The 22,809-nt window shown below is 41.7% G+C and overlaps 2 protein-coding genes across 3 annotated transcripts in view; one reads left to right on the forward strand and one right to left on the reverse strand.

Moving 5' to 3' along the window:
• Nucleotides 1–22,809, reverse strand: part of LOC124408205 (acyl-CoA Delta-9 desaturase-like) — a 354,733-nt gene that overhangs the window by 301,253 nt on the left and 30,671 nt on the right. The window lies entirely within an intron of this gene.
• Nucleotides 1–22,809, forward strand: part of LOC124408199 (zinc finger CCCH domain-containing protein 13) — a 102,996-nt gene that overhangs the window by 59,891 nt on the left and 20,296 nt on the right. Inside the window, exon 4 of the mRNA XM_046884948.1 lies at nt 2,938–3,030. Coding sequence (XP_046740904.1) covers nt 2,938–3,030 — 93 coding nt within the window. The remainder of the gene's footprint in view (nt 1–2,937; nt 3,031–22,809) is intronic.

Consider the following 22,809-nt stretch of genomic DNA (forward strand, 5'->3'; position numbering starts at 1 on the left):
AATAAGGGAAGTTGAGCGGTAAATAAACAGACTCTTACCCAATTGAATTGCAATTGAAATTTCCATTGAAATTTCATCACCGTTCGGATCGATAATGGAAAATTAAGCTTTGACAATCATCGTTCGTCACATGACGCGCATTTTCAACGTTCGTAAAAACTGATCTCGCTGAGACTGAAAGCTCGTTTATCACCGCGTGTTCCTGTGCCGACAGACCGGAATTGTGGCTGACAAAATTCGACAGTCGCGAGCTCTTCTGCCATCTAATCGTAGTGAAAGTGAGGCGATTCGTTCTCTCCGAATGTGAGTGAGTTGGGTACACAGCGAAATGGAGGAGGGATGGGGGTGGAAAGGGTGGCGATTCCCACGGCTTGCCGCACTTCCTTTCTCCTCCTTCCTGCGGTTTACGAATTTTGCCACCCTTTCGATTGATTAGACCAGAAGCTCGACTCCTCTTTCATTCACCAATCCAATTTCATTTCTATCCTATGTTCTCTCGCCGCAAACACCCCGCTTTTACACCCTCCACCCCATCCCTGACTGTTATAATCGAGGTATGGGATAGCCGCGCCTTTTGTTTGCCGATGGAATTGTCCCGCCGTTTCGATAGATCGTCGGTTTTCATACGCTGGTTTCGTTTGGCACCGCCACTCTACCACCTTTCGACTAACGAATTAATCCCGCGATCTAGACAGGCTCGAGTATTTGAAGAGAAAAATTTAGGCCCGGGATTGAAGTCTCGAAAGTGCCGAATTAATTAGTGGCGAAACTTGAAGTTGAGAAGTCAAGCGTTTGGGAAACAACAAAGTTTCGAATGGTCGGAAGACTGGCAGTTCAAGTTACGATGGAGAAAAATTAAGACAATTGAAATATACTCTTACAGTTTAGATTAGTTAACGAGTGGGTGTAAAAAATGGGAAATGGGATCAGGATTCCGAACGTAGAAATATCGAAAATCCAAAACAAGGAAAGATCAAAGTGGTGAAATTTCACCAAGCCAGAAATTCGCAGAACTGAAAATCTTGAATTTCTATGGTCGGTTTCGCCATAGAAAAAAAAAACTCTGAATTTGGCTCTTTCGGAATTTCAACTCCACCGCAAAAAATTGTACATATATCACATGGAAGACGTATTGAAAGTGAGATGCACGATCTGCGAATAATCAGTTTCCAAAGTGAATATCGCCTTACTTCCCGCTCGTTTTTATCTCGAAGAAAAATTCGGACGATTTCCAGCCCTTGCAGGCATCACGAGACTCTTTGAATTGAAAATTGACTCCGGATATTAAGAAGAGTTGAGGGGTGGCGAGGCGTGAGAGGAAACCGGGTAACGCGATTACTGACAAGTGGCAGCAATGACAATTAACATCGTGAAAGGTGACAGGCTATTAGTCAGCGGGGAGGATGCTCGGAATTAAACCAAGAAACGTGCCACCTACTTAACTCAACTCAGAATTACCCAGCGAGTGACAGGATCCACGGTCCGATGCGGGGAACGAACGTGAGGATCTATCTCACCGGCGATTCAGGGCCAGGGATCAGCGGCTGTGAATAACCCGAAGAAACGTTCGCTGCTGGGATCAGGCGAGTCGAGGAAACGGAAGGCGAGAAACTCTTAAGCGGGACTTAAGGTACGCAGCCACCTACCCTCTTGGCTCTCTTGGCTCTCTTGGCTCTCTTGGCTCTCTTGGCTCTCTTGGCTCTGGCCTCGGCTGCATTAGTATTCGAGCGAAGTGCTCGACTAATGCTCACCTTTTGTCTTCGCTGAGAAATTTTCGGGGGTTATAGCCGGCAGCCGGCTGAGAGCAAAGTTGGAAGACCGCTCTTCTAGTCTCGCGAGAACCTCGCGCGCTATTTTTTCAGGCTTTTAAGCCCAAGCACTAATTGAAAACTGCGGAACATTCTGATCCCCGCTATATTAATTATACTTTACTTTCTCGATACCGTTCCAATTTCAAACCGTTAAACTAATCCAGCGACGTGCGGTAACGTAATTTGTATATTTGTTTGTTTATTATTTAGGAAAGTAAGTTTTTCAGACCGTTTCATACGGCGGATGAATTATCCGGGACTACTTTTTTCTCGGGCTCAGCGACGACGTGGGTTTTTCTAAAAGCTCGCTTCATGAACTGCGTATACATATATATATATATACATATATGTCTGTCTCTGTGTGCCCGCGTCTTTTCTCTCTCGTGAAAAGACTCGGCCTGTGCTTTCGCGTCTTTTTTTGCTTTCGCGAAGCCAGTTCTCTTCCCCTCTCCGACTCGATCCCCGCAGTCTCGTCCTTCGTATTCGTGGAATACGAAAAGAAAAAAGGGTGTAGGTGGTAGGTGGCAGAAGCTATAAAAAAAATCCCTTTTTTCCTGTCTGCTCTCTCATTCTTTCATCCTCTCATCTCGCGTCTACCCCACGCTGGTTCTACCGAACGTGACATGGTACAGATAATATATGTATACCTACACGATCGATTCACATGTGTAAAACTTTCTCTGCATTCGCGTTCGGAACGTCGGAGTGAATCGACGAAGGTGATGACAAAGAAGAAGAGAAGGCGAAGAAACACTTTCCTTCGTTCTTTTCTTCGCTTTGCATCTCTCTCGCTCACCCACCCACCACCCCTAAGGCTTATCGCCTAGGAAACAAAAGATACCGATCGTGTTACGGCTACGATGTTTCTCCTCCACCTCGTCTTTCGGATGGATACCTTCCCTATTCTCCTCATCAAATTTCTAATCTCGTAGTTGGTAGAAAAGAAGATCCGTCGCAGCTTAGCAGAAGCGTTCGGTTGTGACGTTCCATTACTGACGAGGGCGAAACTTTCGGCAGAAAAGTGAACGTCTATGTATATCTAACGGCGAGCGGAAATTTAACCTTCACAAAACTCAAATTATGGAAAAACAATTAATGCCAAATTTTTTTTTTCATCTGGTTTCAGGAGCCGCCGCTGCTTCCCGAGTTTACGTCGATGCTTTGTCCAGACTGGCGCGACAGGCTCAGCTTGGGACTTGGGGTGGTTCCCAGGATGTTGGTGAGTGCGCTAAATTTTCTATTACTATTTCTTTCTTTCTTTTTTTTTTTTTTTGGCGCGACTTTTTCATCCAGCCTGTTTCCTTCTCATCGACGTTCTCGCAAGCGCGTCAAACGCAGAACGAAATATCGGTTGGGACAACTTCAACGCGTATCCACGATCTAAGTATATATATATATATATATATATATATATATATATATATATATATATATATATATATATATATTTTATGTAGCGAAAAGGAACAGTAGATAGTGTACATTAAAGCACTGTTCTGTTTGATTATGTACCTATAACACAGGTCAAGAAGGAAAATAATTTTTTTTATAAGTTTCGATTCTATACATCGAATAATAACCAAAAACTTTGTTTGTTACTCATGAAGTTTGTTTTTGTCCTTTTTACGTTGATAATTAAGTCTTGAAGTTTTTGCTTGATAGCTAATACGGGTGCATATTCGAAAGAAAAAGGAAAACGTTTTTACCAAGATGTGTTGGACTTTTTCGTTGTTAACGTTATCAGGGGCAGTACAAGAAAAGCGTCATGGGCGATTAAGTTTCGGGTTTGATATACGAGAAAGTCCATACGAAAGTAGAAGAAGTACGATAAATATTAATTTTTAAACTTTGTTTATCAATTCTTGAACATTTGTAGTTTGTTATTAATTATTATTTTCGAATGAAAGTGATTGAAATGCAGGACTGAAGTTTGTTTAATTTTTATTTACAACAAATGTTTGAGAGAATAGGCAATTTTTCTTAAAATCCAAAATATCGTTCTCGTTTCTACAAAAACAAGCGTTATCTACTAAAACTATCATTTCATTTATTATTCACGTATAAGAAACCAAAATTCGACATCCAGAACCCACACTCACAATTCATATCTTCCGGTCTAATAATTGTTTTACTTTTTCCTTTCAACGATCTCGATTTCAAGTTATACACGAAGCCTTTGACACTTTATTCTTCATCGTGCAAAAGTTAAAAACCCTCTCTGAATGGGCGATAATAATAATATTAATAATAATAATAATAACAACAATAATAATAATAATGAGGAAACGAGAGTAAAAAGTATAAGAGTACCTATAATAATATTCCTCACGCGACAGGCTTCTAAGCCAATAGAGGCTCGCCTACTTAGCATTTCTTGTCTTTGAAAATAGGTTGCATAGAGGCCGAACGATGCGTTCTACGTTTATGCGAGTAACAGGATTATCCTCGACGTTTCTCAGCTGCATCGCGATATCATCGGGCTTTTGCATGACGAAAGCTTGCACAGGGGTTCGTTGATCCCAGCGGGTCTGTTCCTTGCGAAAGCTTAGAAGCCCCGCGAACGCTTATAACATAGGAGGGAAAGCCAGCCTTTCATTCACCCTTTTTCACCCTTTTTCACCCTTTTTCACTCGTCTTCGATACGTCCGGTTTCCGACTTCGCTTTCGCCGTTAAACTTTTCTCCAACTCGATGCTGCCGCTACCGCCGTTCTTTCTGTCACGCGGTGCTTCTTCCTACGGCCGGATTGAAATCCCCCGTTTCTGTTACTCTGAAAGGAGCGACATCATTCATCGCTGCTACTTGGATTTAGTTTTGAAAATTCGATAACTCAATCCTTCGGATAAAAGACGATGGCGTAGGCTAATGGGATCCCTTTTTTCTTTCTTTCTTTCTTACTTGGTTCTCTCTTTTTACGAATCCCCTGACCAAACCTTAATTCTTCTTCATTCCACTTTGCGCAGCTCATTCGAGCATCTCGATCATCCTGTTGCGGCTAGATATTACTCTTCGAAATTGACGAAAAAAAGCGATGAATGCAGTTTATTTTTTATTTATTTATTTATTTATTTTTTTCTGTTTTGTTTTTGTGAACAGTATAATATTGTGTATTATGTATACATATATTCGACAGTCTTATAGGTACGAGTGCGTACGTGTAGAATTATAACTTGTTTTTGCTTAGCGCAGATTAGAAAATTGATAATCATGAACAAGGAACAAATATTGTTATATAAATTATGGCTGTTTATATTACTAAGATAATATGTCCGTTGATGAATATCTCGTTCTCACTTTCCCTCAGTGGTTCAGAAGGCAGGAAATCCGCGTGCCTTCGACGCCTAACGTCACGGTAATTAATATTATTTTCCCCGGACGTGCAGGGGTGGCGGGGGATGATTGCCGTCTCCTCGCAGACTCGAAACTCGTAACGGTAACAGTAACCGTAACAATATCTTGGCTCCTAAGCCTTTAAATCTTGAATAAAGTGCGAGAGCGAGAGAGAGAGAGAAAGAGAGAGAGAGAGAAAGAGAGGAAGAAAGGTAGGATGGTAGGCTACACCTTCACCCCCCTCCCCGAGAAAACGAGGCCCTTTTCCGCACCCCTAAAGCTTTGTTACACTCCCAGCGAAGCGTTTCCAAGTCCTATTTGCGTCCGGGGCTTACGTCGCCAATAAAGATCACCGAGTTATTGACGGGTCGCGGTCGTCGGACGAATTATTATTCCTGCAAATATTGTCACGGAAATAAGGGATGAATGAAGTGAAGAGAAGCAGAGAAAAAAAATTTAAGAGAGTCGGAAAACCACCACGACATCATGTAATTGAAAATTCGCGGACGGTATCTTCAAAAGTTTCGTTACATTGAGACTCAGGAGTAGCTTTTTTGATCGAATAAAATTCTTTTTTCTTTTTTTTGTTTTGCGGCGAAAACCGTAGACTTTTTATTCCGTCGTGAATTTTTATACCCCGAGGTCGGATGCTGTCCTCGTTTCGAGCGCCAAATCCTTCGAAATCTGGCGACCGTTCGATAATAATTCGTTCTTTTTTTTCCTTCTTCTTCTTGTATTTTATCGCGCCACTTTGGAGAACAGGAAATTCCGGGGTGGTAAGCCCCCCTCCCCCAGCCAGCTGAGAAAAGTGGCGAGGTACCTCCTTGGCACCCTTGTTATAGTCGTGAGGTCGACGTTGGACGACTGCAAAATCCCCCGAAGAATCTTTGCCCTAAGAGCTGAAGGAGAAATAATGAAATTCTTGGATGTGATTATACAATTTTGCGGTTTAAGGAGAAGAAGAAGAAGAAGAAAAAAAAAACATCGTACAAAGTAAAAAGGATTGTCATCACAGTTTGAGATCGGAGTTTAAATTTGACGAATTTCAATTCCGGCTAAAAATAGGTAATATAATGTTACTTGAAAGAGGGGGAAAATTCTGCAGTTGAAAACGTACATCCTACGCGTTTTCCTTTCACTTTTTCACTTTTACTTGAAGAAAATTTTTCGCAATATAAGGGGAAACGGAGATTGCCTGGCTGGCACGGTCGCGTTGCATTCGACGACGTGTCGTCCTCAGATTTCCTTGAGATTTTATAGGGGTGGGCGTGAGGATGGGGGGGAATGTGAGTTGCGAAAAGTTTGCGGCGAGTGAGCGAAAGAGAGAGAAAAAAGAGAGAGAGAGGGAGAGAGAGACCTCCTTCCCTTTAATAAAGGCAGGAACTAGTTAAGTGCTTCGCGAGTTCCGCGTGTCAACCCTTTAGTTGTGTACACGGGGTCGAAATTAAGTGCGAGAGGGTCGCTTCTTCATTTTGACTTTACGCCCCCCCTCCCCGTCTCCGCGTTTTATAACAATCACGACGACGACGAGCAGCTTATTTCCTAACTTTCTTATATCACGGGCATGATACTTTATACAACCCTAGAATCAAGAACAAAGAACCCACAATGTTTTAACCTCTTTTCTTTCTCTTTTCAATACTCAATTTTCTCTCATTTCACAATTTTTTCATCTCAAGTTATTTCACCGATGAGTTTCAACTTTCTCTCTTCTTTCTCTCAATGCTCGTGGTGGGATTATTTTTTCTTTTTTTTTTTTTTTCTTTTCTTCTCTTTCATTTCAAGTTAAGTAAACAATATTTGGCAAGAAATCGATGACGATTGAATATTTGTTTTCTTAACTTTTCAATTGTTTTATACTACGGAAATTAACAATATTACCGATATCGCAACTCTATATCCGTAGAACGAACTCTTTCCATAAAATTCATAAAGTTGCACGGATCTTCTTCGAACGCAATCTTTAAAATAGTTTCTTTCGTCAATAATAAATCAACGTTCAACAAATTTCTTCAACTTCTGTGATAATAATTGATGAAATTTAAATAACAGGCTATAAATTTTACCTGATCATGTAGCGTAAAATCAACGCGTATACAATAATGTTTGCCCAACTGGATGGTGGAGACGATCGAGGCGTGAATAATTGAGCGTATAGTCGTAACGCGAGAACGACGACGGAGACGGAGAGAGAGAGAGAGCGAGGGGGGAGGGGGGGGGGAGGGAGATAACAGCCAATGTTAATGCACAGGGTAAACCTGTGGACTATAAATTGTACGATTATGATGGTGATGATGACGCGATATTATTAATGTAAACAGGGACAGTGAATGAGAATTATATCGCCGGGGTAAGTCGGCGTGAAAACGTGCAGGAAGTAGGTACCTACCTTCCTACCTACCTACCTACCGCCTCTGCTGCACTTCGCCCCGTGTAAACGTGTTACGAATATAATTGCATAAAATCACTATTCATGGTAGATGTAACGAAATTATTCACACACGCCTTGCAGGCAGGCGTTCAGATTCGCGAAGCGGGGAAAGTTCGCGGCGAAAATTACACGCATGCGGTTTTTCTTTTTCTTCTTTTTTTTTTTTTTTTTGTAACCTTCCTTCAATTTACTCAAGCTTTTTTCTATCCCTTTTTTTTTTTTTTTTTTTTTTTCATCATGAAGATGAAACATCAGATAAGAGAGGGGGGGAGCAAAAAACAATATTTGTTAGTGAAATTAAATAAGTGCAATAACGGAGGCAAGAGTAACATGTAATATGATGTTAAACGAATAGCTGAGAAAGCTAATAATCAACAATCAATCAATCTGTATACAGGTTTTACAAAATGATGATTTTTTTTTTTTTTTTTTCAATACCGTCATTTTGCAAAGAGTGAATATATTTGATGAAGAAAATATATAATATTCTGATTGATTGATCGCTTTGAGATTATTACGCAAGTAATCCGAATCTTGATATATAGTTTTGATTGTCTGGAGGAAAATGTTGAAACGAGAGACAAAAAAACAAAAAAGAAAATAAGAAGAAGAAAAAATTGGCTAAAATTAGGTCAAAATTGGAAACGAGGCCGTTAATCACGTCGAGAGGGCTAATTAGTATATTAATTAGACGAGGCGGTGCGGTTGAGTGGCGATTGTTTCGTCGCACTTAAAAGATTGTTGGCCGCTGTTAAAATGGGGCAGAGAAAGCTCGAATTCATTAATCAGACGAGGGTTGGAGAGATTCGGAATGGAGCGGAGCCTTAAAGCGGGGGCAAAGTTTCGCGGCTCGAAACTCGCGGGGCGTCTTCGCGCTTTCTTTTCTTTTTTTCCTTCCTTCTTCTTCTTCTACTTCTACTTCTTCTTCTCAACTCGCTTTAAAAATCCCTTAACAGTAAATTTTCCAATCGCGGGACGATTCCTGAAGGTGAACCCACCGCCGTGGATGGCTAATTAAGTTTGAATCCTCCTCCCCCCCCCCCCCCCCCCCCCCTCCCCTCGCTTCTCCGTCGTTACTGCAGACCCGTTTCCGGTGACGCGGTGGCGAGGCGGCTTTTCACGCCCCAGAAATATCCTCCGAGAATGCTCCGTCCGGGGCGGATCGCGGCGACCCGATATTGCCAATTTCAATATCGTTCTCAGCCCGCCCGTTTCGCCTCTATCTAACTTCGTAAAATCCTCGATTTCGGCCACTCGTCTCTCTGCTCAATTTACAGCCTCGGAGAAAGAAGAAGTTGCTTCGTTCAAGATCAATAGATTTTTTTTATAAATTTTTTGTACAAGATAGTATTCGTCAAAATTTACTTCGTCATAAAGTTAGGTTGATTTTTTTTTTTTAATACAGGTACATGGAAAGATGATAAGCATAAAACATTTTGAATCGTTTTTGGAATGGTGATAGAAAAAAAATATTTGTTGATTTGTTCGATTTCATTTCACGGTAGCTCGATTTGTTCAAAAATCAAGTTTTCAACAATTCGTTAAAAGAGAATCTTTCTTTTTTTTTTGAGTTAATGTTTATTTTTTTGTAACGCGGGAATGTACTATTTTGCACACTGAGTTAAGAAAAATAATAAAGACGAATTAAATCGAACGAATCTACGTTATTTTTTTTTTTTTTATAATAAGTGATTAGAAATAATAAATCGACTTTCAAGCTTGTTTATAATTATATGCCTTGCACTTTCTTGTTTATAAATACAACATTTCGACTCTCTATCAAAAAAGTTAACGAGACTCGTTTTCACCTGAACGAAATATTTCCAAAAAATTGACCAAAAAAATTTCGCGCCTCTACCGTTCTTTTTTTACGGTCAATCGGATGAATGGGATTTTGGCAAACCCCGTCTGCAGGACAAAGCGAAGGGTCAAAACACCTGACGGTTGAATTCCCTGCATAATCGCCGCATTGATTCCTGGGCGGGTTCGATTCCTAAGAACGAGGTCGGATAGAGCCGCGGTATAATTGCCGCTTTGCCATCCGGGACCGAGACTTCACCCTTCGGCATAACAAGGGTGAATCTGGTATTGAATTCGGTAAATTACCTTTGATCCTGTCACCAGGACGCCATTGTTCTTGAAGACGTCGACCCGCCTAATACGTCCGGGGATTGGGATGCATCGCGAATCAAGATCGATCAAGATGGATGCGTCAACCCTTATTATCATTATTATCGTTGAGTTTACAAAATGTGATTTCAGATTCGTAATCAGCAACCCTAAAAACCCTTGGAAAGAGTTTTTTCTTTCAAAAATCGTTGGGCTAGTCATCTAACGGCCTTAAAAACATTTCGTTACAGCAATTGGTCAACTATAATGAAAATTTTTAAATAACATAACTAGATTTCACGTACTTGGCAGCCTGTGTTGCGTCGATCAATGCAGATTGTAGTCAATTAGCGCTCGTCGTTTATCCGGAAACAACCAGTTCGACGCTTGATCTGAACCGTTCGTTACAATTGGTGTGGAGTGAGAATGATTATTATTCCCGCAGATATTCGGCCTGGAGGTACGTCCGAAATTCCGCGGTTTTCAGCTGCGTGTATTTCGTACTCCGATAGACTGCATCGCGGAATTTCACCCTACCTAATTCACCCATCGATTCAATAATCAGTTGCTGTAATTCTGCACCGTCTCTATAAGCTACATGCTCGTTGTAATGAACACATATTCGATTCAAATTCTGAAATAATAATTGTTTTCGAACTAATTTTCTTACTATGTAAAGTTATAGTATTTTCTATCAAATTTATTTAGAATCGTTAAACAGAAGAAACGGAAAAGCATAATTTTATAAGCGACAGATTCGGTTTGTGCAGAAATTCGCGAACGATATGATGCAACGAAGTCAAATAAACGCATCGCTGAAACTTCCTCCGCACCTAGAAGAGAATAACAAACGAACTAACAAACAAACTCGTTAAACTATTCTCGGTCTGTTTCGCTTCCGGATTATATGTACATACATATAGGTATAATATCTACGTAGAATTACGTAGGTTTCTACGGCTCTTTTCATCGGTGTTAATTATTATGCCTATTATGTGCAGAGCGCAAGCTACACCGCCCGTTTCTCACTTCAGAATTTCACCGCGATACGTTGAAAACAACCTCACCCAATTATTTTCAACAAATAAGTTGAAATAAAACTTTATAACAAACGTCAAGGACACATTGCATGCACGTCTGTAATAACGTAATCGATTCGTGATCTGCAGGACTTGAGTAAATTGAGTAGTACGAGTCAATTTCTGGTCGGACCACCATGCTCACACAAACGAATATACCAAAATTCGTCTCTTCATTATCTTCCATTGATCATAGATTGAAAAAAAATGTCAACAATAACATTTTATCGTTAAAAATTGTGGAGTAAAAAACCAATTTCTTCCTTAAATTTTTCAAATCGTTATAATTCCATGAAAGAAGGCTATCTCTAATAATTAATCTTTTCAATAAAAAAAAAAAATGCATTTCACTCGTTTCATGATTGTTTTGTAAAATATACTCAACGCAAACAATCTATGTTTATGTGTGTGTGTGTGTGTGTGTACATATATACACCTATACACTTATCCGGCGGGTTTTCAGTCGAAGCTCTTTGAGCTCCGTGCGTGGTTGCAGGGATAAAGTTGAGGGGGACGAAGGCCGCAGCCTGCGGGATATCGCACAAACAGATTTCCCGGATTTAGCATAAAAACTCCGAGCGGCTACTAGACAGAAATATAACTCACAATGTCCATGCTTTGATTCGATTCCCGCAGTGCAGCATTCGATGCTATTCAACCTTGCAGCGAGTCTCCTCTTCACTTTTTTCTTCGATTTATTCGACGCTCGTTCTTTTTATATTTTTTATTTACTCAAAAATTCATTTTATCTTAAAAGGCGATGAAGGTTTGTTTGAAGATTTTTACCCGAAAATTCGGGCTGTTGAATCAGTGAGAATTTATTTAACCCTGACAAATTGTTTACTGGTCAATATTATAGGCAAGTTGACTGATAAATTTTCCTCTTTTTCTTTTGTCACGAACATTATGGCGTTTTTTTTTTTTTTTTTTTTTTTTAAATTTTTTGTTGGTAACTGCGACCGAGCTAGTAGAAATTATTTTATCAAATTTTACCGTCGCTAATCAATTATCGAATTGTTTATATCCACTTGTTTACTTATTCATCCTGCATGCGTGTATTCATTAATTTATTTTCGCGTCGAATCGTGCCATCGTTGTTGGCTCGCGTTTCAATCGCTCCTCGCCGGCACTCGTTCATCGGTTATACCCTTTGACGCGCTTGTTTGCGGTTAGTCAGCTGCAGAATAACGCGCACGTGAAATAAATTCGAAAACAACGGTGCTCTGCGTCGTATCGAAGGATATGCGACCCTTGAATAAAAGCGTAGGTATATATATAGTGATCAAAGGGGTATAAGTTATCGAAAACAAAAACGAATTTACTAAATCCTGAAAAATTGAACGACCGTTTATTGCGTAGAGAGAATTTTTCGATCATCACGACGAAGAAAACTAAAACCAAAAGAGAGAAAGTGGAGGCAGCAGGGTAGAAACTGGTCTCTAGAAAAAACCTCGAAACGTTTGGCGCTACCCTTGTGCACGTTTCTATATATGTATGTGTTTGTATGTACACAATACATGTGTACACAATAAACTCGGGCTCCAGATGCTGCCGCTAATTTATCTACGCCAGAGGTACAGTAGCTTCTATTTTCGGGGATTCCCAGAGGCTGGAGAAGGAAGCCCTCTTCGCTGATCTGCGGAATTACTTCGTCGGGATGACCGTGCCGAGTCTAACGATGAGCGCATTGCGTCCTTCTTCAGCCGTTTCTTCACCCCCCCCCCCCCCCCCCCCCCCCACCCCCCTTGCGGCAGTTATAGTTTACTCTTTGTTCCTCATCTTCTTATCGCCATATTCTTCTTTTTTGCTGGCGAGAATAAGGCGATCATTCAGTACACACGTGGAGCTAGCGCGAGTCGTAATGCAAGGACGGTTCTGGATACAGATTCCTACTACCGACACACTTACCGACATCTTACCCAGACTCAAACCCTTCACCGCGATGACGTTACCGCGTTACAGCGTCTGCTGTACCGACCCAAAGGTCAAAATTGCAGAGAAGGGTTTGAGCCTGGGTAAGATGTCGGTAAGTGTGTCGGTAGTAGGAATCTGTACCCAGAAACAGCCCTGCATTACTACTAGCGTAGATAAAATTGGATCCTCGTGATGTGTAGGTTCGGCAGGCATCTGACTGGATTTTCTCGCAGTTTGAAAGGGCTCTCTAGTTCCGAAAATTCTTTCACATTGGTGCCAATTATTGTCAAACGTAGAGTAACGTCGCGCTCTCGCTTACCTTACGAACAATTTTTTGCCAACAGTATAGAAAAATAGACGAGCAAAGAGAAATATATATATAAGTATTTTCTTATTTCTCTTTCTTCGCAAATTAAACCGGTGAAAAAATGAAAAAAAAAAAAAAAAAACTGAAACGAAAACGTTGAAAACAGAGTGAATGAAAATCAGATAGCGATGGCGAAGAAAAATTACACGGGGAAAAAAGTTCGAGTGAAAGAATACGCAGAATCAGGGGGGAAATATGCGCGACGGTGTAGAAGGTGGCGGTGGGGGGGGGGGGGGGGGGGGGGGGGGGTGAAGTGGAATGAAAAGGCAGTGACAGAAATAATAAAAGGAGAAAAAGAAACCGGGCGACAGACGAGAGGTGATGATTAAATGGCGGTGAGTACTTGGCGAAATTTCCTCCTCTTCACGGCAATATACACACGGAAATATTTTGGTGAATTTTTTTGCAACGTCGAACCAACGAACGAGACTCAATCATTCTCTTTTTTTCTTCTCACGATACTGTTCTTTTCCCCTTGTTGTTGTGTTTTTTTTTCTCTCTCTCTTTTCTGCTTCTACTTCTTTCTGTAATTGATTCCGGACTAGAATAAAACGCCGGATGAACGATCATTGCATTGTCGATGCATACGGGAGGTGATGATTTATACGCGCTGTAATGCGCGACTTCACATTGTAACGCAGAGCGAAAGAAGTATGTGTATAGAGAGAAATTAATGAGGCTAATTAAGGGAAACAAAAGCGGTACATCTGCGAAGGAGCGGCGGAAAACGGAAACGGAATAAACTGTTCTTCCGGTTCTCCTTTCGCGACTCCCTCTCACTTTCTCTCTTCCTCTCTCGCTTTCTGTATTGCTCTCTCAGTCTTTATTCAGACCACCACCACCACCACCACCACCCCTCCCCCCTTCCGTCAGCTAAGGGAGTCCGCAAATTAATCTCCAAGCCAAGACAATAGATCCCGTTGTATAGAGCGCCACGCCGCTAACCGGGACGCCTGCCTCGTTGAGATAACCAAGGATTAGCCCAGAGACACGCTACCAGCCAGAAACACCCCCGCGATCAGATAGCCGGCATTGCAGTATATGTATAGGACATCCCGAAACTCGGTGCATGTCTGTCGATGTACCTACCCTGGCTATATTCACGTTATATGTTCCTTCAATTATCCTAATTGCCGTCCGGAAGAATAGCCTGCGGTCGTTTTGGTTTATCATTGTACTCCTCGAGGATTTTTTTTGATTTTTTTTGTTTTTATTATATGAGAGTGCAGGAAAACGATGAAAATTATTTTCTTCAGACCGTTGCGTGGCTTTTTTCCGTATCATTTTTTTGGGTGTGATGGAAAATTTTAATTTTTAAATGGTTTACGGAAATATAGCGGATAACCAATTGATATTTGAAAGAATTTTATTCGAAGTCAATGTAAAACGGAGATAATCAGAGGAAATGGTCAGAATAATTTATATCGCAAACCCTATTCATAAAAAAATGGTAACAGTCAAATTTCTTCGTGGTTTTTCACGGGTTGAATCGATATATATCGATCTTTCACTACAGACCTAAAATTTTTTCGAACATGTCGAAAAAAAAAATTCTCTGACAGCTACAGCGCTCAAAATGAACATTAAATACTTTTCCTTGGTGTGAAAAGATTTACTATCTAAAATAAAAGTAAATTAAGATCTCTTTTTTTCAAAATTCTATATCTTTTGTGATAGCCGAAAATGCTGCAAAGAAACAGAATTTTGAAAGAAGGAAATATTAATTTACGTTTATTTTAAATGGTAAATTTTTTCACGGGAAAGTACTTAATCTTAATTTTGAGGGCTGTAACTTTCACGGAATTTTTATTTTGACATGTTCGATAAAATTTTATGTCGGGGGTGAAAAAAAACATGGTCCTCTTAAACGAAGCACCTCAATATACCTATATATAAATATCTCTTTAAAGTTTGTTGATCAAAAGTACGGAGTTTTCCTGATAAAAGGTTCAATATGCGTCCTACACGCAAAACAGAAAGTTCGCGAGTGATAATTTGCCATTCTCTTCATATACATATATATTATATATGTATACATCGGAGAACAACAAGATCAATTACACGTTTCGAATCTAAATCCCGATCAGTTTCATTTTCATTTTAGCTTTCTTTTCTCTGCATACATTTCTGTAGAGACAATATCTATACATGGTTATACACATACCTATACGGGATTAAGGATAATTTAAGGAAACGTCCGTGCAGCTGCTAGAGGTAAATACGGGTATACCTATAACGCACGTAGTGGAAAGTAATAGAGAAAGAAAGACACGAAGGATATATAAAGCGAAATGGATACACGTGGGCGATTTCGTGCGATTTTCTACACGAGACGCATGCCGAGCACAAGGCGAGTCAGAACGGCGATCGCGTTACATTCACTCGTAGATAACCATCATCCCGGCGGGCATTCAATCCTGCTTGGGTTTCTGTAGCCGTACGTCCTGCAGCCTCGATTCCCTTGCAAACGGCGTCTGCTGCTGCACGGCTCTCTCGCCACCCGCCACCTGCGAATACAACACATCCCGCCTTTCAGCGAGATTCACATCCGGAACTATCATTCACAAATGGACGGATATACCTACCGTGCTTGGAAAAATGGTAGACAAAGAGAAACAAACTATATAGGCACAATTTTTAAAACAATTGTATTTTTTGTCCGACGATCCTTCAATTTGCTATGGAAGTTCGAGATGGAAATTAATTGAACAATTATGTGATTTCGGTTTTACTCGCGTTATATTTTTCATCCACCGAACCCGCGTTAGAGGAACGGGGTGAATATGCGGTGCCGAGGATCGGAATTCCCTGTATATACGAGATTCCCGTCTAATTAATCCGTAATTTTTCTTTTGAAGCAAACAGAACCGAACTGAGCCGAACGAAATCCTCCCTCCCACCCTCTCACCCTACCTGCCTCTTCGCTCCTCCATGTGTATGTTTGCCGTTTGAGCTTTGGAGCGTGTTGCCATGGCTACCAAAGGAGAGAGAGAGAGAGAGAGAGTGAGCGGTGCGCGTTTCTCTCGAGCCGTATTAACCCCAGATTCCCGTGTGTATTTACAGTTTTAGGACGCAGCGTGCCTGCAGCATAGGTCGACAATGGTAATCGAATATTGCAAAAAAAGAAAAAAAAAAAAGAAAAGAAAAAAATGAATACGAGAAACGAAATCACGTAATAAAGGTAAATTGAAATTAAAATTTCGAGGCGAGGTAAATACTGGACGATTTAATACCGCTACTACAGCAAGGGGTGAAATTATATTCGTCATTGCTTTGATATAACAGCGGAATAGGCAGAGAAACAAGAATAATAAGGGTATTAATTACCTACCGCGAACGGGGAGGAATAACTAACTAACGAACATTAATAAAGCTCGTATTTCACCCTCCGTAGTATCTACGTTCTACACTTCCGGTATCTTGATATTCAAAGTTTGCGGAAAATCTAGCGGCGGACGTATTTTCATCGAATCGAAATATGTGGGTAAAGCTTTGTAAAAACATCCGACGCGGCGGAAATTATTCAGGCACAAGGGCTCGGAATGATGAGGAGCTTAAATAGCCCGCGGATCGGGTCTATATTATATCTCGCGAGTGACGGAGCGGCAAAGCGGGGGTGACAAGGTCGCGGGTATCGCCCAGATTAGGGACAGGGGTAGTGAAATCCGGTCACATGCTCGGACGGATGTGTTGCGTCGAGTTTCCGAGTGGATTTCACCGGCGAATAAGGCCGATCCGAGATGCTTGAGCTTCCGCAATGGCGAGCAGACGAAATCAGGGGGGTGCGGGTCAATTTCATGCTAACGGTGATATCCGAAAGGGCGCGTAAAACGCGCGACATATGCCTTCGGGAAATTTTTCTCCATCGAGCGATTTTTTTCACGCCCTCTCTCTCTCTCTCGCTCTCTACCATGGAGAGTAAATTTTACAACCGCTGTATTACGCCTGGATACATTATTTATATACCGAGGAGTAAATTCGCGCGTACCTATCTTCAGGCGATGTAGAAATCACCCTGAGGGTCAGACACCGTTAATTTACGAGGGTGACGTTAATTGCGGACTTGACGCCGAATTCCCCGACGACGACGGTTCAAAGTCTTCCGAAATTACAAGCAAACAATTCGTTCGGGATGTGGAGTGAAGGGTGAAAAGTCAGAATCAAAATAATCGTATTGTTGTACTAAATTTCACAACAATTGTCACTGCGTGCAGAAATCGATAAAGTTTAAAGCTCGATTTCTTCACAAATTATATTTCTTTGAGAATTGATTTTTCCTTTTTAATAATGCATGCGGGAATTCTCATATTATACATCATGCAGCCCCCGATTTTCTACCCTCTTAACTTCTTCTTCTTCTTTTTACTTTTTCTTCTCTGGATACCGGATATGAGATTTTCGATTGCGTCACTCAAGTCAGCCCTTCAATATACGTTTTAAAAGTTTGCACGGTTCAATTATATCGCAAGCGTAACCTCGTGTATATTACCTAGACGGGATATTCACTTTGGGATTATATTTTTATATTGGATAAACAGACGAGCATCTCGACTCTCTGGGTTTTTGTGTATATTTGAAAATGAAATGAAGGATCTTTCAACGTTCTTCGCGTGAAAAAACGTAACTTTAACGCAAAAACACGAGAAAAAGAGGGAAAAAAGTTAGCAGTGAGAGAAAGAAGTAAACCATGAGAAAGGTTCGCCGTTTCGATTCTCGCTTTTCGTGATATATATGAGCAAGGGATACGATTCAAACATCTCGTTCCACTTTTCCTCTCATTTTTCATTCCACTTTTTTTCTTTTGGGTTTACTTTTTTTTTTCCTTTTTTTTTTTTATATATAATAACAAGTATGTTGCGCGAAACGTCTCCCCCGAATTTGAAATTTAAATTCGGCGTTGCGCTCCGGAAACACGTAGGCACCTTCGGCTTCCGGTTGTTTTGTTTCCCGGATCGACCCCGTCCACCATCTCGGATTTTATCTACTTTTCGGTTTGTAGTTCGGGGCGAGATTTAAGGACGGTTTAACGGCGAGTGACCCAAAATTGTCCGCAACCCTCCGTCTTTCCGCGTTCTCATGGCTTAAGGGGGATCCCGTAGGATTTGGAATTTTTGTGAAATCTCGTAAAATCAGTTTTAAAATGCGATAAAATTCTCTCGCGAATAACGAGTCGAGGGATGGATGAATCTGGGGGGAAAAATTCTAACTCGCAAAGTAAATTTCACTTGAACTTGGTCAGTTTTTGATGTTTTATTTTTCGGCTCTTCACCGAGCCACTCGAGCCGTCTATTTCAGAGACGGATGTTGGCACGACGGGAATCAAAAGTCCGGAAATTAGCAAATCAAGCAGTAAACCGCTAGTGAAGGAGAGAAAATCCGAGCGAACCGAGTATCATAATTACTTCCGTTATCCGGAGAAAGTTGAGGCTTGTATAACGTTTCTTTGTTACTAGATAACTAGCAATTTTGTTTTTTCTGTGCCTTAGAAAGTGAACGCATATCTATAGACTTATCCTTATCGTTTGTCCAGTCCAAGGCAATGATCCTCTTCTTATTATATTGTTATTCAATCTAAAGAAGCATTGAATTTCCCGAAATGTTTTTCATCGCAATTATTCGAATCGCCCGGAGTCCATTTCCATTTCGTTTCCATGTAGGCATCTTCCTTCTTTCTTTTTTCCTTGGTGAAATATAACGTATCCTCGACCTCGACAGTCGAGCGTCAATCACCGAGGGACGGAGCGACGTGGTGTGCATACGTGGCGAGTTTTATTCGGAGGAAGATGAAGCTGTCGGGAAGACCGATGAACGACACGCCACCGAGTTAAAGGGTCGTTTCTCCCTTCGGTCACGGGTAACCTGGACGTGGAAAAGGGCGAAGAGGTGAAAAGAGCGAAATCTGTCGAATGGTTTGCTCTTTGTGGTGGAACGATTTTGAATGGGCACGGGTGAGGATGCAGAGCTCTCGGATTGGGCAGGGGGAGGAAAAGAAATAGGGGGTGAAACTGGCGGAGGAGAAGAATCGGGAGAGAAGCTTGAAACGGGAACTCCTCAGAGGGATTTTATCATCGTCGAAGCTTGTATCAATGTCCGAGAAAGTAATCAAGAACTGTTGCCGGAGGAGGGAAAAACCATAGAACCGAAAACTTGAGGGAGAAAGGAAGCTTATATATATATACTCGTGTAAGACGTAGGTGGGCACCCTTGACGCGAAACTGCAGCAGCTGCGCCCGCTGCACGTGCGTTTGATGGGGGTTTGATGGTCCGAGAAATAAGCAGCACGAGGCCTGAACGAAATCGCGGATCGCTCGAAAGCGTCAGCAGAGCCGAATTTCACCTCTTTCGATTTCACCTCGCTTTTCTCGCCAATTTTTTTCGCCAATTTTTTCCATCACATCCCTTCGAGAAGCGAACAATGCAGATAATAATGATAACCTCAATGGAAGAATACACCGATCCTGTATGGCGTTTCGAATTAGTAGGGGATCGCCTGTTGTGCTGCGGGGATTCGCGTCCGAAGGGCTGAAAGGTGGAAAGGAAGAATCGCGAGTCCGCAGCGGCGGAGTGGAATGGTCACAGATGTGGAAAACAGCATTCAGCTCTCACACGCCCAGCCCGATTCGCAACAGCAACGCGGTACGCCGTCTGAAAAGGGAACCGCGATCCGGGAAACAAGGCGTTCGTTAAATTGCTCGACGGGATTCCAATTTCACGATATTTTCGATTCTGCGGAACATTCTCGCGTGCTAGCACCAACGAACGAAGAAATTGAAATTCGACTCGGGGTCGAAAAATTTGTTTGCTAAGAAAAAACATAAAACAAAAACGTGTAAGTACACGTTTAACTTGCACAATGAAAAAAAAATGCGGTGTGGACTTTTTGTAACGATCTAATATCCGAATCGACCAAAAAAATAGTCCACACCTGCCACTTTTTGGCAAATTTCAAACTCTGCGAAAATTCATCAAAGAACGTTTTCGTACTTTGTTGTAATCGAATTCACGGTGATTCATTTATCATACTTAAATCTGATGTTGTATGTTGGAAGAAAAAAAAAAAGGGTCGAAAAACACGATGACTGAGCGATCGTTAATCGTGAGGTTCAAGAATCTCTCGCGATTCGAAAAGAATTCGCACCAAAAGACATCGGCTTGGATATTTGCACGAGATGTTTCGACGTCGATGTCTTTGATTGTGACGTGGCGTCGTAATAACGTCGACGATTTGTCTTTGTAATGTCAGGGTGGATGCTTGAAGGGAGGGGGGAGTCTGAGTCACAAGGAGAAAAGGAACAGACGGACGGACCGACCAACGAACCGGGTCAAGGGTCGGGATGGGGATGGGCATGGGGATGGGGACCAGAAGTTACGGGGTCTAGGTAACGATACGCGAGGTTTATGGCGGGGATTGAGGAGCAGGTTACGCGCGCCTTGTTTACCAGCGGTTAAGTTTACCGGAAGGAAGGGACGATTTGTAAGTACATTGAGATTATCTGCGCTGCAGCCGTCAAGGCTCGACGGGCTGCTACGATCCGGGCAGTTAGTTTACCGTCAAGAGAGCCTAGCTCGGCATGTTTTATACATGGCGTTAAAGCACTCGAAGAGTCTCCACCTCCCTTCCCTAAGGGATCGCAAAATATGTGTTTACACACGCCCTCCGCCACCCCAAGTCGACTAATTTCGGCATCAGTTGACAACTCTTGGATCGCAATCTTGTTGTCTCTTGACTGCTATGAAAGCATCGGAAGCTTCGTGCGAACTTAAATGAAAGAGTCTTTTTTTTCTGTTAGGAAGCGACGAACAACATGCTCGACGTGTTTTTTGCAATTTTCAGTCCTCTACGGCTATCAATCTTCGCTGCGAGATAAAATCGAGCGCTACAGGTCGGTTTACTAAACGGACGGGAAGAATGTGGGAAAATCTTTTCACGTAAACTTGTTTACCGAAAGAATCTGAGAGCGAGCTTTAAATGACTCGAAAATCTGTTGGAGGGTTGGAAGTAACAACAAGTCTGACGATCATGGTGACGATGACGATAATAATGGCGGATACTAGCAGCAGGAAAAATTTGGTTGGGTGGGTTACGGCGCCTAAGCAGGCGTAGACCAACGTAATCCTTTCCCATTCGTAACGCGCGAGTAGCCATATTTCGCCAACGTCGAGGGCTTGCATATGTGTGTGTGTATATATAGATAGATGGATAAAGGGGACGGAGATACGGATACAACGATGTGAAACACGGCGTAACAATGCTGGAGGGTTTAACTCTAATGTGTGGCCGAGTGAGGATCGAGTTAATGCACGTCGAGAGTCAGGGGCTTTAACGCACCCTGAACAACCTCCTCTACCTACATGCCGAATTTAAACTGCACCACGAAAAACTACCGCATCGAGTATAAATGTGTCGTAATTCTTTCGTATGCATCGTTGTGAGTGGAAAGTATTTCGTGTCTGGACGATATTCGAGTTTGGATTGCAAAATAAAAAGCTTCGAAAGAAAAGTTTAGTCAGAAAAATAGTAGACGAATGTTGGTCCAGTCGATATTGGTCTGAATTAAAAATGTTTTGAATGTGGTGGCATTTTTTTGTGTACAAGGGTTTTTCGCCACTCAGGGAGTAAAATTTTGCAGAACGAATGCAGTCATATCCAGAATATTTTTAATACAGACGTATGTTGACTGGACTATAAGCTTAGTCAAGTATTGACTATGGTCTGAAAGTCGAAACCGTGCACGAGTGGCTGTCATTCCTATAATTCATCGAAATTCGAATCCCTTGTCGAGGGTGAAAATCATCGTTCAAATTCAGGGTATCGACCATCGAGTGGCAATGAGTCAAACGGAATAACGGAGAAGAGTGATGCAGACTCGTTCGATGGGACGGTGGGTACAGGTCGGTCACAGTTTCCACTTGCCACTGCGAAGGGTTGCCAAGTGCCAATATTTAACCACTGCAAATACGGCGTGATGTTTTCGATTTCGACAAACCAGATCAGCAGCAGCCAGCGGAGGCTCGATGAAATGTATTCGACCGAAGTCTGCATGTCGTTAAGGTGCTTATAAAGACCCGTTGTACACCTCGAAAACGCGGGGATGCAAAACTCCTATCTCGCTCAAGCGATGAGAGTGAAACTTGGGCAATTAATGCCTTATTTTGACAAAAAGAGGAGCGACTTTTTACTTTCTTAAAATTTGAAAAAAAAAATTTTACAGACTGGTTACCACCCACAGAAATTGGCCAAATTTTCACAGTTGCACTGAATGGATCGAACTATCCGGTATGATGCCACTCGGCGGTGATGAAACACACATTTTGAGCCCAGTCCCATGAGATTTGATGGTGAAATGACGAAATGGCAGCTGATATGGTTTTCGATTACGAAGTACACCGAAATCTCATTTTGGCGACATTTATTACCGACATTTCACGCATGCCGGTAATTTTTTACCGACATTACACGCATGCATTAGCGGCATGTGCGAAATGTCGGTAATAAATGTCGCCAAAATGAGATTTCGGTCATTCGGCTGCCATTTCGTCATTTTACCATCAAATCTCATGGGACTGGGGCTCAAAATGTGTGTTTCATCACCGCCGAGTGGCATCATACGGGAGATTTCGATCCATTCAGTGCAACTGTGAAAATTTGGCCAATTTCTGTGAGTGGTAACCAGTCTGTAAATTTTTTTTCCAAATTTTGAAAAAGTAAAAAAACGCTCCACTTTTTGCCAAAATAAGGCATTAATTGCCCAAGTTTCACTCTCATCGC

Source organism: Diprion similis, chromosome 7 (assembly GCF_021155765.1).
Source record: "Diprion similis isolate iyDipSimi1 chromosome 7, iyDipSimi1.1, whole genome shotgun sequence".
Classification (NCBI taxonomy): Eukaryota; Metazoa; Arthropoda; class Insecta; order Hymenoptera; family Diprionidae; genus Diprion; species Diprion similis.